The sequence below is a fragment of the Somniosus microcephalus genome, chromosome 16 (assembly GCF_052327205.1).
Source record: "Somniosus microcephalus isolate GS21.2 chromosome 16, FLI_Smic_1.0, whole genome shotgun sequence".
In the NCBI taxonomy this organism is placed as follows: Eukaryota; Metazoa; Chordata; class Chondrichthyes; order Squaliformes; family Somniosidae; genus Somniosus; species Somniosus microcephalus.
Window position 1 is genome coordinate 65217338 of NC_141002.1, and position 14419 is coordinate 65231756.

Below are 14419 nucleotides of genomic sequence, written 5' to 3' on the forward strand. Positions count from 1 at the left end.
ACATCTCATGAACGAACAAAAAAAAAAAAAAAAAAGTTTTTGTGTTTACTTTGATGTGAAGCAGCTTCAAATTTGAATGGTAGGAAAGGGGAAGTATAATTGCCTATCTGCAGCTATTTAGTGTTTTTCTCTTGGGGCGTGGGGGTGGTGGCAGAGCATGTTATTTAATGCTGTCGCAGTCACTTTGTCTAATTTGCCTAATTCTGGGATTGGTATGGACTTTTTCTTGCTTCTGACGCCAGTGTAATGAAGAAATTCCTGTCGTGGCTGACTGTCTATTTTTGCATAGTGAATATGTTCAAGTTTGGGCATAATCTCAAGCAGATTGTGAGTGAGCCAGGTGACTGTGCCCTAATGGCTTGCTTGATTTCTACCACAAGAAAACAATACCACATTCTATCCTTTGAACATCCACAGCCGTAGAAGAAAGTTAGATGTGCCCTATTGCATTCATTTTGTTGGCCCCTTTCCTATCCCTACATATGTGTTCTGTGGCTGATGAAACCTACAGTTATTCAAATGGTACTAAGGACTCCATTATATCTCTAGGCATAGACCACAGTGTTGAAGTGTTGCACTATTTCGAACCAGAGCAGTTTGCCTTTGTACTGTTTGAGAGACTAGCAGAATGTGACTGTCAACTGTCGATCTTCCTCGTCAATACAAGACAAGTTGGTTGAAGAAACCTGTTAACTCTCCTGACCAGGTATAATGGCCCAGATTTTGCTGCCAAAATAATGCGAGTTCAATGGCCCTTGCCGTTATTAGTGTGTAAATTGTCCAGCAAAATGTGGCGAGGAAGAGCTACCCCATGAATTGCGAATCGCCACAAATTGCTGGACGATTTGTGCGGCTCCGCCGTTGGCCTTGCGAAAGTGGGAGCTCGCCCTCAACCTCCCTGCGAGTTTCATGAAATTGCTGCATTTGTACATGAATTGCCAATTAAACTACCCACAGAAAGTTAGGGCTGCTACTTAACAGCGCAAGTACCTTTTTAATGAGATTTCTGTTCCTGCAATGCCGCTCAACCTCTCTGGCCCAGAAAGAGAACAATTTAAACTGTGGAGTCTCATTCCTACAGGTGGTTGTTGGAGATTTTTAAAATTTAAATAAAAAATAAAACAATTCTTGCACTTCTGTTCTGTCTCTTTTTCTCTCAATCCAATCTTTTTTCCCTATCTCTCTTTCTGTACCTGCTTTCTCCCTAATTCACCCTCCTTCTCCGTCATTCATCTGTCTTTCTAAATCCTTAAATCTCATTGGTTAAGGAGATAGACGGTTGGTCCTGAAAGTTCACCAAGGACCCAGATCCTGTTATCAGCTCACACTTCCAGCAGCTATTAGGTCAAAAAGATTTCGAGCTGAAGGGTGAGGGGAAAAAGTCTAACTAAAGGGACACGCCACGAGACATAGAAACATAGAAGATAGGAGCAGGAGTAGGCCATTCGGCCCTTCGAGCCTGCTCCGACATTCAATGAGATCATGGCTGATCATCCAAATTCAGTACCCTGTCCCTGCCATCTCTCCATATCCCTTGATCCCTTTAGCCTTAAGAAAGATATCCAACTCCTTCTTGAATATATTTAATGAACTGGCCTCCACCGCCCTCTGTGGCAGAGAATTCCACAGGTTCACCACTCTCTGGGTGAAGAAATTCCTCCTCATTTCAGTCCTAAATGGCTTACCCCTTATCCTTAGACTATGACCCCTGGTTCTGGACTCCCTGGCCATCAGAAACATCCTTCCTGCATCTAGTCTGTCCAGGCCTGACAGAATTTTATAGGTTTCGATGAGATCCCCTCTCAATCTTCTAAACTCCAGTGAGTATAAGCCCAATCGACACAATCTCTCTTCATACGTCATTCCTGCCATCCCAGGTATCAGCCTGGTGAATCTTCGCTGCACTCCTTCCATGGCAAGAACATCCTTCCTCAGATAAGGCGACCAAAACTGCACACAATACTCAAGGTGCGGTCTCACCAAGCCCCTGTACAACTGCAGCAAGACATCCTTGTTCCTGTACTCAAACCCTCTTGCTACGAAGGCCAACATACCATTTGTCTTAACCGCCTGCTGCACCTGCATGCTTACCTTCAGTGACTGGTGCACAAGAACACCCAGGTCTCTTTGCACTTCCCCTTCTCCCAATCTAATGCCATTCAAATAATAATCTGCCTTCCTGTTTTTGCCACCAAAGTGGATAACCTCACATTTATCCACATTATTGGGCAGGAACATGGCAAATGCACTATCACCCAACCTGTCCAAATCGTACTGGAGTTTCACGACATCCTCCTCACAGCATACCCTCCCACCCAGCTTTGTGTCGTCTGCAAATTTGGAGATATTACATCCAATTCCCTCGTCCAGATCATTAATATATATTGTGAACAGCTGGGGTCCTAGGACCGATCCCTGCGGCACCCCACCAGTCACTGCCTGCCACTCGGAAAACGACCCGTTTATTCCAACTCTTTGCTTTCTGTCCGCCAACCAGTTCTCTAGCCAAGTCAATGACTTGGCTAGAGACGCCCCGCTCCAGCAAAATCTGGGCCAATGTGCATGGGTGTCACCATGTATTCCCCAGTGAATTACAGTACATTGCTGCAAGTTTTCACCCCGACTCGGCCAAATTGGCCAGCATCAATACAAGGCTCCTACGTCACTCTTGGATGTATTACTTTTATTTTGCTGTATGAAATCATTTATCTGCTTACCTAAACTGATTCTTCTTCTGGTCACTCCCTACGTTCCCTGGTAGGAGATTTCCTGGTTGAAGTTTAGGTCCAGATTCCCCTGCTTGTTGTGGCTCTGCTCTTTGTATTGGAGCTTCTTGTGTGCCACGGAGATTAACCTTGCAGCCATTGATTTGCAGTTCACGAGTGCTACTTTTCTCTTCGATGTAGTCGATATAGTTGTCTTTTCTTGGCAGCTGCTTGTGTAACTTCTCCTTCTTTACCATATTGCTGAGCAACCAGTTTGGACGCAAGCATATGTGGAAAGGCTGGCCTTTGATAACTTGCCTTTACTACTGTCTCATTTACAGATGCTTCCTATCTTCACAAGTGGCATCTATTGCCACCAGTCCAGATGCTGAATCTTCGTTGCTGGTGTTCTATACTGAACACCATATGTTAAAATACTGATTTGGATTTGACTTTTTTTTTAATTGCATTAATTATACTCTATTAAACCGACTTCCCTGCAGCTGTTCTTCTTCCTACTTCCTTATACGAACAGTGAAGCTGATGAGCTGTACTGCCCACAAAGCTAGGCAACCAATGCTGGAACTGAGTATGATTCAGTGAAGTAATGTAGCGAATTGTATTCAGGCATCTTGCTGATCTTGTATCCATAAGTGGGAAACCTCTGAAAGCTGAGCTGTGTCACTGAAGTGTGTGGTACATTGCAAACCACTTCTGCGTATATATGTCTACGAGAGGCCGAGTTAACATGACAGCGTGTCTCTCCTAGGCAGACGTGTGGTTGTTTCAAACTCTCTTGCAATCAGACACAAGTTTACATCTGGGTGGCAATTGACGACTAGTGCGCATGGAATGAATAGATTTTGATGACTTGGCACCATTGTTACTCAGATTAATTAGGAATATTGCGCATCATAATCTACCAAAAAATCAGCTATTAGCACGGGATTATCAAGACAATGAGGTAAAGAGGAATTGTTTATAATTTTATAATCAAACATTTCACTTTATTACACATCTTTCATAGAAACATAGAAGATAGGAGCAGGAGTAGGCCATTCGGCCACTCAAGCCCGCTCCGCCATTTAATGAGATCATGGCTGATCATCCAAATTCATTACCCGGTCCCTGCTTTCTCCCCACACCCCTTGATCCCTTTAGCCTCAAGAAATATATCCAACTCCTTCTTGAATATATTTAATGAATTGGCCTCAACTGCCCTGTGTGGCAGAGAATTCCGCAGGTTCACCACTCTCTGGGTGAAGAAATTCCTCCTCATCTCAGTCCTAAATGGCTTACCCCTTATCCTTAGACTGTGACCCCTGGTTCTGGACTCCCCTGCCATCGGGAATATCCTTCCGGCATCCATTCTGTCTAGTCCTGTTAGAATTTTATAAGTTTCAATGAGATCTCCTCTCATTCTTCTAAACTCTAGCGAATATAAGCCTAATCGACCCAATCTCTCCTCATATGTCATTCCTCCAATCCCAGGTATCAGTCTGGTGAATCTTCGCTGCACTCTCTCCATGGCAAGAACATCCTTCCTCAGATAAGGCGACCAAAACTGCACACAATACTCAAGGTGTGGGCTCACCAAGGCCCTGTACAACTGCAGCAAGACATCCTTGCTCCTATACTCAAATCCTCTTGCTATGAAGGTCAACATACCATTTGCCACCTTAACCGTCTGCTGCACCTGCATGCTTACCTTCAGCGACTGGTGCACAAGGACACCCAGGTCTCGTTGCACTTCCCCTTTTCCCAATCTATTGCCGTTCAGATAATAATCTGTCTTCCTGTTTCTGCCACCAAAGTGGATAACCTCACATTTATCCACATTGGGTCGATGCATGGCAAATGCAGTATAATCACCCCAACCTGTCCAAATCGTACTGGAGTTTCTCTGCATCCTCCTCACAGTACACACGCCCACCCAGCTTTGTGTCGTCTGCAAACTTGGAGATATTACATCTAGTTCCCTCATCTAGACAATTTATATATATTGTGAATACAAATGTAGTATGCTTATGAACAAATCATAAACTCCTGCAACACCAGTTGCTGCCTGTCATGACATTAGATTGACAATTTTTGTTTTATTATTTGAGCAAGTCAACAAATTCTATTCCTTCTAGGTGTACTAGTCATGAATTTACCCCCCAGATGTAAACTTCTGTCTGACTGTAATCGAGCTCGAGCTGTCTGACTTCTAATGTGCTACCAGCACACAACTGAGGCACTTTGTTACAGATTTAAAATAAAAGGCACTGATTGACTGGAGGCTGGAATTTACAAGCAATTATAATTGCACTTTGAATAAATCCGTGATTTATAACCAATTGAAATCAAAAACTGAAATATGTTAAGATTGATGCGCACACACACAAATAAACCCTTATTCAACCTCCGCACATTCTTAACTAATATTGTCCCTTGCAATTCTTTCACTTTTGTGACTTGGTGCCCTTGGTCCACTTACAATGTATCATAACTTTAATGTTCTTAATGTATAATAATTGCTCGTAAACAATATTTTTCATTTAAAGATGTCTGCATCTTGTACCTTTTTAAACCATGTGTTTCATTTTGTTTTATGATGTTACATAATATCTACAGCACTCTAATTTTGGTTATCCTTTATAGGAAGTTCCACTTATTGAATTATATTTTATTTGCCTTTACTTGCTTTAGGTCTTTTTCCTTCTCCTTCTCAATGCCATTTCTCAGCTGAAGGGACAGGAACCCTCTATGTGGCCTCCACTTACACTGCTTATTAACTAGTTACTAAGAAATACTTGAGTGTGGCCTAAGCAACTTTCTGCTAGCATGGAGAAGATCCGCAACTTACTGTGTTGGATAGGAAGCTGCAAGGCAGCCTACTCTGCAAACACCTTTCATAAACTATGTATGGAGAACTCCCCACGTCTGCAGCAGTACTATTACTACTTTGTATAGCTGATGTAGAGCAACAACTATAATTTTACATTTAGGTGGTTTAGCCAGATAATTGGGTCAGGGGTAGCGGAGCGTATTGCCTCCTTCGTATTTGTGAATCAGGCATTGAGTCGTTATGTTCCATGGTCTGTTCTGGGACACACACTGGAGAGTTTTTAATTCTCTGTTTGTGCATCAAGTACAGGTAGACTATCCTTTATCCGAACTTCTGAAAACCGAAATCCTCTGAAAACCGAAAGTTTTTTCGTTCAGCGTAAGTCATGCGCACGACCCCGACCCCCGCCCCCGACAAATTTCCCAGTCTTATAAAATACCTTCTGAAATCCGAAAACCGAAACACGGCTGGTCCCGAGGTTTTCGGATAAAGGATAGTCTACCTGTATCTGCATCTGCCATGGTTTCAGAAAGCGGCTCACCACCACCTTCTCAAGGGCAATTAGGGATGGTCAATAAATGCTGGCCTTGCCAGCGACACCCACACCCCATAAACAATTTTTTATTTTAAAGATGTGGTTTAGGGTTGCCCATAAGCTTTGTGGAAGATCGAAGCTAGGGATCTTCTGCGTCAGGTCTTTCATGAGGTGTTTCTTTGTGACTTCCTGTGAACTCCTTTCGGCTTTCCAAGCATCGTCAGGGTTGAAGTCGCATTGTTGACGGTTAAGCGCGTGGGTCCAAAAGGGCTTCGCGACTTCAAGCGGTGGTGCGGGACGTTGTTGAGATCCTGGTGGATGGCGAGACGTTCGTTTGTCATGATTCGCTGGACGTCCCAGAGGGCTGCAGCAGTGATTTAGAATAAATAGGATCAGCGATTCTGCAAATTTAATGTTGACTTTAAATTCACAGAAAGATCTGTCGTAATTGTAAGTGTGGCCAAGAAGAGCATGATGTCCTCACCAGTACTGAAGAAGACAAGAAAGTGGGCAAACTTTTCGAGGATACGAAATACACGGGTCTCATTGCAAAACTTAAAACTGATGGAGTCCCTGTTTACAAGCGCAATACGGTGACACTTACTAATCCAATAGCAGCTAAGAAGGATGTGTCCTTTAACACCATTACGTACGAGTGGGCCCCACCAGTCCAAAATCAAGCATTGGTAAGTGCGTGATAAAAATGTGTCATTTAGTGTGTAAATCTATCGGTTTTCAAAGGTGCTATTGCAAATTAGTTTTGTTCTAAACTTATTTCTAAGTGGGAAAGAAAATTGTCAGACTAGTAAATTCTAATTTTTTCATAACTATTCAAATTGTTCAGCTTTAGTTAATAATTAATAACCAGTAAAATTTTCTTTCAGTGCTGTAATGGTGACCATACCAATAATTACATATATCTCAAGAAATATTAGATACTAATTTATTGTGCAGGGGAAAAAAAATTCAAACCATCTAGCTGCATTTGCATACCACAATAATATCTCTTTAATTTTATATAAATAGAGACATAGAGTACAAAAGCAAGGAAGTTGTGATGAACCTTTATAAAACACTGGTCCGACCTCAACTGGAGTATTGTGACCAATTCTGGGCACTGCACTTTAGGAAGGATGTGAAGGCCTTCGAGAGGGTGCAGAAAAAATTTACAAGAATGGTTCCCGGGATGAGGGACTTCAGTTACGTGGATAGACTGGAGAAGCTGGGGTTGTTTACTTTAGAGCAGAGAAGGTTGAGAAGAGATTTGATCGAGGCGTTCCAAATCATGAGGGGTCCAGACAGTGTAGATGGAGAGAAACTGTTCCCATTGGCGGAAGGGTCGAGAACCAGAGGACACAGGTTTAAGGTGATTGGCAGAAGGACTAAAGGCGACATGAGGAAAAACTTTTTTACGCAGCGAGTGGAATGCACTGCCTGAAAGGGTGGTGGAGGCAGATTCAATTGTGGCTTTCAAAAGGGAATTAAATAAGTACCGGAAGGAAAAAAAACTGCAGGGCTACGGGGAAAGGGCGGGGGAGTGGGACTCGCTGAATTGCTCTTGCAGAGAGTCAGCATAGGCTCGACGGACCGAATGGCCTCCTTCTGTGCTAGAATCATAGAATGGTTACATCATTTTTGCATGGAAACCTATATGGTTGACTTTTTGCCATTTCAGAAGTGCTTACATCACAACAGCTGCACATTTATCTTGTTGTTTTATCTAAAGCTGGAAAATTATCATCATTTAAAAATGCTTATGGAAGGTTTAGTGCGGTTAGTCCAGGGAGAGTGACCAGTTGGGAAATTATCCTTGGACAGCTCCGTTAGATATTCTGTGTGTTACCTTCGAGACAAATAAGGGAAAGACTTATCTTGCCTGAGTCACAAACTTGGAAAGCTGTAATAATTCAACTAATTCCTTCCTTTTGAAGGCTGTGCGGTACATGGAGCTGCTACCAGCAGAGAAGCAGCCAGTGGCTGGCTCAGAGGGAGCTCAGTATCGAAAGAAGCAGTTGGCTAAGCAGTTGCCTGCGCATGATCAGGACCCTTCAAAGTGCCATGAGTTGTCTGTAAATGAGGTGAAACAGATGGAGCAGTTTGTGAAGAAATACAAGAATGAGGCGCTTGGTGTTGGTGACATCAAACTCCCAGATGAGATGGAAGCACAGACTAAAGAACAAAGCAAAAGTGATACTGGTGAAAGGAGTACAACAGCTGCTGTTGGATCAGTGGCTGGACAACCGGGTACAAAATATGTAGGTATTAAAGCTATGTCGGTAAGGCAGAGCTTAACTTTAATGAAAGTTACCTTTTCAGACTTGCACAATATTTTAAAGCTACAGAGTCCTAAACAAATTTCACTTTTAAGTTTGTAATTATAAGTGGCATCACTAGTCCCTGACTCTGCTAATTGGCTGGAATTAATAACTCAAGAGTGAATGTCTGTGTTTTATAAGACAATGAGTCTGGACTATTTATATCTTCACTACAAAGAGGTAAATGTTCTGAATGGATGTGTTAAAAGTCACATTTTTAGTAACCTAATACATTTTGTAAATATTAACGTCAAATATTAGCATTATAATTTTAAGTAACTCATGCTTTATGGATCAGTATATAAATTGATCAGCCCTAATATTTTCCACATATAGGTTTGTAAATAATTTGCTTTATGTTTTTAGGGCCGTTTTCTTATTACCTCAGAGGACTGACAAAAAGACTTGGTCCAAAGCAGATTGATTTCTTTTGACTTCTTGTTTTACTTACATTCAGCATTGTTTTATTAATGTCCATTATGGGTTTCATACCTGGAGTCGAAGACAAATATATACTTTGACTCTCCCCAAAAGTGTAACCATCCTTATAACCAGTGCAACTTGAGAGCAAATCTTGAGTTTATTTACCTTCATCTGAACCTGGAGATGAGACTGATGGCTGGTAATCTCCAAGCCACGGTGACCGTTGGTCAAGATGGTCCATACAGTTGATATCTGGTGATATCCTCACTGAAAGATTAACAGATCTGATGTAATCACTAATCGATTTTCTTTCCTGTTAGCTACACTAAATCATAAACTTTGCATCCTGATGTATGTCATGTAATTGACATAGACATTTGCTGAAAAAGCAAAACAAAATACTAGTGGGATGACCAGAGAAGTAATATGCATCTTGGCACTGAAAAGGGTAGTTCTCGTTCCACTGTTAGGTGGCTGTATCTTGAAATCGGTATGTCTTCTACCTTTATTCTGCTGCAAATTCTAAATGTAAGGTTGCCTTTGTAATAATCAGTACACTTCAAAAGTAATTTATTGTTCATGAAGGGCTTTGGGATGTCCTGAGGATACAATAAGGCAACATATAAATTCTAGTTCTCACTCTATTCATTTTCTTTCTTTCTCTCGCTCTTTATATATCTTTATCTCTCTCTCTCCCTGCCCATTCAAAAGAATAAACAAGCTGATGCTGATTTATATTATCCCTAAAATAATGTATTTTACCCTGTAAACACAGAGGACTCGAGAAAACATTAACTGGATATTTGTTACTCCGCTGCTGCTCTCGGAGTGCTGCTGTTCAGTACAACCGCTTTCCCCCGCCCCCCCCACATACCCACATTGTTCGCTAGGAAGGGATTACAGCAAAATAACTCTTCAGCATAAAGAGCAATGTTCTCACTAACCTGGGAGTGGGAGGGGAACTTATTTGCAGATAACTACAGCACATGTGTAGGCCACCCATTGAGGGTTGTCACGTTGGGTGGCCATTAACAGGGGATTAACTGGCACTACTTCTCAAATTGTAATTGTTGCAAAGAATTATGACCCAAGCCTTTTTGAATGATTTTATTTGGAATGCTGATAACATTGGGAATACTAGCTTGAAGTTGCAGAAAGAGACTGAGGGTGAGTATCAGAGTTGTGGGATGATTCTGCTGATTCGGGTGGGCCATCGCGAGGGGGAGGGGGGTGGGGGGACGTGAGCCTCGGAGAGTGATCCTCGGGGGGGTAGTGTCAGCTGGCAGCAGCCTTTGGGATCGGGGTCTAGAGGTCAAGGATCATGGAGAGTGGGGTGAGGTCAGGAATCGTAGCCTGGGGTGGCGGGGGGGAGATTAGGGTCCGGGCCTCGGATCTCATTTATAATGGAGCAGGTGCAGCCTCAGAGCACGCCGGTGAAGACTAGTGATAAATCAGGCCACTGCAAGCATTGCAACTGCCTTTAGTTAAGTGGGTCCAGGTTTGGGTCCGGGAGGAGTGAGTGAGTGCAGCAGCAAGGGATCGGGAGCGAGGCTACTTTGGGCCTGGATCGGGGATTGGTGGTGATCAGAAGGGGGGGCGTTTAACTTGCATTCAGGTAAGTTACTTGCCGCCTTTGTTGCAAGCGATCTCTAGGCTTGGTTTCCCTGAGTACAGCCAGATGGCACCAGCTACCTCCGGGCAAACCAGTCTTGGAAAGGCCCTTATTTGTATTTTCAAAGGGACTATTGCCTGCTTTAGGTGTGGGTAAAGGACATCTCTTGCTTGTCCTTGCCCAATATGGCGAGCAGCAACTTTCAGCCAGATGTGTGTACATGCTTCCTGCCCACAATTTTGGAGACTTAATAGGCCACTTAGCGCCTGAAAAACAGATGCAACGCAGCCCAATTTCTAGGCCTTAATCTCTAATCACATATTCGTATGTTTGTTCTAACTGAAATTAAAAGCTTCGAAATGCAAGATGTAGGGGGGAAAGGTGTCGCCAAGACTCTTACTTTTGCATAGATTTTATTTTAAAGTTGCAGCTGTGTAAGGAGAATTGAGTCAGCAAATTGGGTCTGGTTATGTCTCCTTTTATAGTTGTAAACTCAGATTCAAAGCCAACCGGAATGGATTCTGCAGCAAGAATGTTTTATTTATATACTGGTAGATGAAGGAATAATTCCACTGCCTTTTTCACGTATTAAACAAAAAACTGGGATTAACTGTTTGAGTGAGGACTGCACTTCTAGGCCATCACTTTTTAGCTCTCAATCAAACACACATTGTTTCAATAACTTTGTGAATTAAATGTGGGTCCTTCCCCCCACCCCACCCCCAACTCTACATTTTAATTTGCATTGAAAATTGTATCCGAGGTGATGGTCATCAAACTGCAGTCCTGTTTGGTTTGTGCTATGATTCAAGTCCAAGCACTGATTGAATAACTGAAATGGGCCACCTGGTGGCTGACATAATTTACTTGGTGCCATGAAAATGCATCCAAGGTTGAGTCAAATGTTTCACATTTTGGGAAATACAGCAAAATTACTTCTGGTTTTTTTTTTGGGGGGGGGGAGAAAGAACAATACTTGGCTTTGCAGTGGTTTTCTCTCCTGCTTTTGCCCCTTACTTGCAGTGGTAATGGTTGACCTCTTCCTCCCGTACTACTTCAGCAGTGACAGTTTTCCACATTTGGAGGGCAATTTTCCCCATACACTTTAAGTGCTAAAGAGCCTCCGAGGTGGCCAAGGTGGGCTCTTGAGCTGCAACGCCGGTTTAGCTTGCCTTTAGCACAAGACCCCATCTTGGTAAAGGACTTGAAGGGCTGCTAGGAACGGCCGCCCGGAGGATCGTTAAGGCTCTGATTGACAATTAAATTGCCTGCTAGCGCTCATTAAAGAGGCTGCAAGGCATTTTGGTGGCTAGCGCTTCAATTAATGACCTCTCATAAACAGTGACCAGCTGAACAGGAGTAAAGTCGTTGCTGCGGCTTTCTAGCGCTACTTAAAGCCATGCTCAGTTTATACTGTTCATTTGCTGCTGGAGATAGACTGCATTTGAAGAGGACTTTTGGGACACATCGAGAGACATTTTGGGACACTTGTCAAGATTTCACCAACACTCCATCAACATTTTTCCAGTAAATTCTCTGAGGACTTCATCTAAAGAGAGTGAGTGCTCTGCTACTATACCTTATTGGAGACCTTATCGAAGTCACCAGGAGAAAGGAAGTGCTTGGTCATGGGCTTCTTGCTAGGGGTCACCCTTGGTCTGGAGGAGGAATGAGAGGAGGAGATGAGGCCAGGCAGAGCAGCACCAGCTGCTGCAAGAGAGCGGGGCAGGAGGGCGAGGTGGGCTCCTTCTCCCCCGCCCCCCCCCCCCCCCAACGCCCCCACCGCAGGTATAGGACATCCCTCTTCCTCTGGACCTGCTCCCCCAGGACCTCCAGTGTCACATCCGAGAACCTGTGCGCCCATTCCCTCAGTGCCTGCGCCATCCTGAAACGTTCTGTTGTGTGTCAACCAGCACACTCCACAACTTCAGTGTAAGTGGGCGTGTGGAGGCTGCATATACCGTTCCATGACGATTGTTTCTAAACAGCGCTTGAATGCTAAATCTGCAGGTGTCTGTTTCAGCGCCTCCAGGCACGTTTAAATCATGGTAATCATCAATTAGCCCCAAAGTTGCGGGCTAAAACTAGACTTTCAAACAGGCGTGTCTTATTAGCACAGCACTCTCTTAGCACCTGTTTTCACCCTTGATGTTTCTTCTGAGTGTCACATGAAATAATCAGAATTTGAAGTCAGATTGCCCCACTCCATCATCTGCTATTTCAAACAATCCAGTAATAGTTTTAATAAAACTTGTCAATTTCGTGACTATTCATGAGCTGACGGACCTAAAACTCTTTGGGGGAGAAATTGGGTGGAGCCGCAAACGGGGCGCCAAGCTCGCCTGGGCGCCAGATTTAGCGCTGCGATCGGAGCAGCAGCGATCGCCGGAAATTCAGCTTGAGTGCCCCAAGAGGGACACGGGGCGAGGCTCGAGGCGCCCCGCGTCCCTCTTAGGGCGCTGAAACTGAATATCGCAGCGCAACGTGCCGCAGCGCCACACGCTGCGGCACGGCACGCTGCGGTACTGCAGGCCTTCCTCCCATTCTTAAGGGGGAGGGGCCTGCACCAGCACGATGAGCGATCGCGAGTGCCGGCAAAAGAGCCCAGCACCGAGGAGACGTGCCGGGCTCTTGGAAAACAGCCGGTAATGCCGCGGGGGGAGAACAGGAGGCCGGGGACAGAGGTGCTGCCAGGCGGCCGCCGAAAAAAAACGGCCGCCCCGCACCTCCACCTTAATTTGCGCCACTGCCGCCACAGGTAGGCCCCGTGAACCGGGCGCGATTAGCGAGCGGCGCTACAGAGGCGGTCGCTGCCAAATATTGGGGCGGTAGCGGGGCGCTGCGCACACCGATGACGTCATCGGTGGCGGCGCTGCGCAACAGGCTAACGCCGCCATTGGCGCCCCAGCTAAATATCGCGGGAGGCGTGGTCAGTGGCGCTAAAGCCACTGAGTGCCCTCTTTAGGCGCTAACTGGTGGCGCAGCCCACCGAATTTCTCCCCCTATCTTATCCCGAGTATTCATTTTAAAAAGTTGCTACCACAATTCACATATTCAATAGGAAAGCAAATGGTTACACTTCACCTACCATGATGCAAGATAATATGTCGCTGGGAAAATCAAAGAAAGGCTTGTCCTTTTGAAGAAAATTTTCAGCCAGACCGTGTTTTTAAAAAAAGGAAAAGCATTTTATGAAGTTTTATAATGGCATGTTTGACCTTTCAAAGGTGCAGGGTCCCTTTCCAAATAAGTGATGGACATGCAATGTGTTTTCTGCGAAATGATAATTTTGTAAATTTTGTAACCTTTTGGAAAACGACAGAGGTAGAAATCAGTTTTACAGGTGAAAAAATGGCTGCAAACCATATCCATTTAGTGGTGGGATGGCCTGCGTCTGATCTGCACAGGCATAGTTCCCACTGCTAAATTTGTGGGGCCCTTTTATTAGACATTCCGGGCGGATGCCTATATAAGGCGTTGGGCTCCTTAAATATGTAAATTAGGCACCTGACACCTGTTAAAGGACCCCTTTTAAAATTCGTTGGCTGTGAACGGTGCAGGCATTTGGGCCTGCCACACTCAGGATTCTTGAGCATCCCCCGTGGCAGCCAACAACAGGCAAGTGTAAAAATAAATTCTGAGAAAAACCCTTCCTGTGGAGCCAGGAGTCATGATTGCTGAAAACAGCCCCAAGCTAATTTCTAGGCCAAAGAAACTGCCTCAAAACCTTGGCAACATTGTGGCAAAAATTTCTGACGCGGAAACGGAAAAAAAATTATTTGTGTAGTGCTTTACCGCGTGCCTAAGAAACATGCCAAAACATTTTGCAGACAATGAATTACTATGAAGTGCAGCCACTGCTGAATGTAGAAGCCATTTTGTACCTGACAAGGTCCCATAAACCGCAATGAGATAAAGAACCAGATAATCTGTTTCTGATTTTGGAGGTAGGAGGAATATTGGTCAGGGTACCAGGAGAACGCCCAGCTCTTCCTTAAA

General features: G+C 44.2%; 1 protein-coding gene across 2 annotated transcripts in view; it reads left to right on the forward strand.

Annotated features, from left to right (window-relative positions):
- The window catches only part of tes (testis derived transcript (3 LIM domains)), a 56554-nt gene that overhangs the window by 22965 nt on the left and 19170 nt on the right, over positions 1–14419 (forward strand). For both annotated transcript variants that reach the window (XM_086009169.1, XM_086009170.1), the window contains exons 3-4: positions 6504–6756; positions 8002–8325. In XM_086009169.1, the coding sequence (XP_085865295.1) occupies positions 6504–6756; positions 8002–8325 (577 nt within the window). The remainder of the gene's footprint in view (positions 1–6503; positions 6757–8001; positions 8326–14419) is intronic.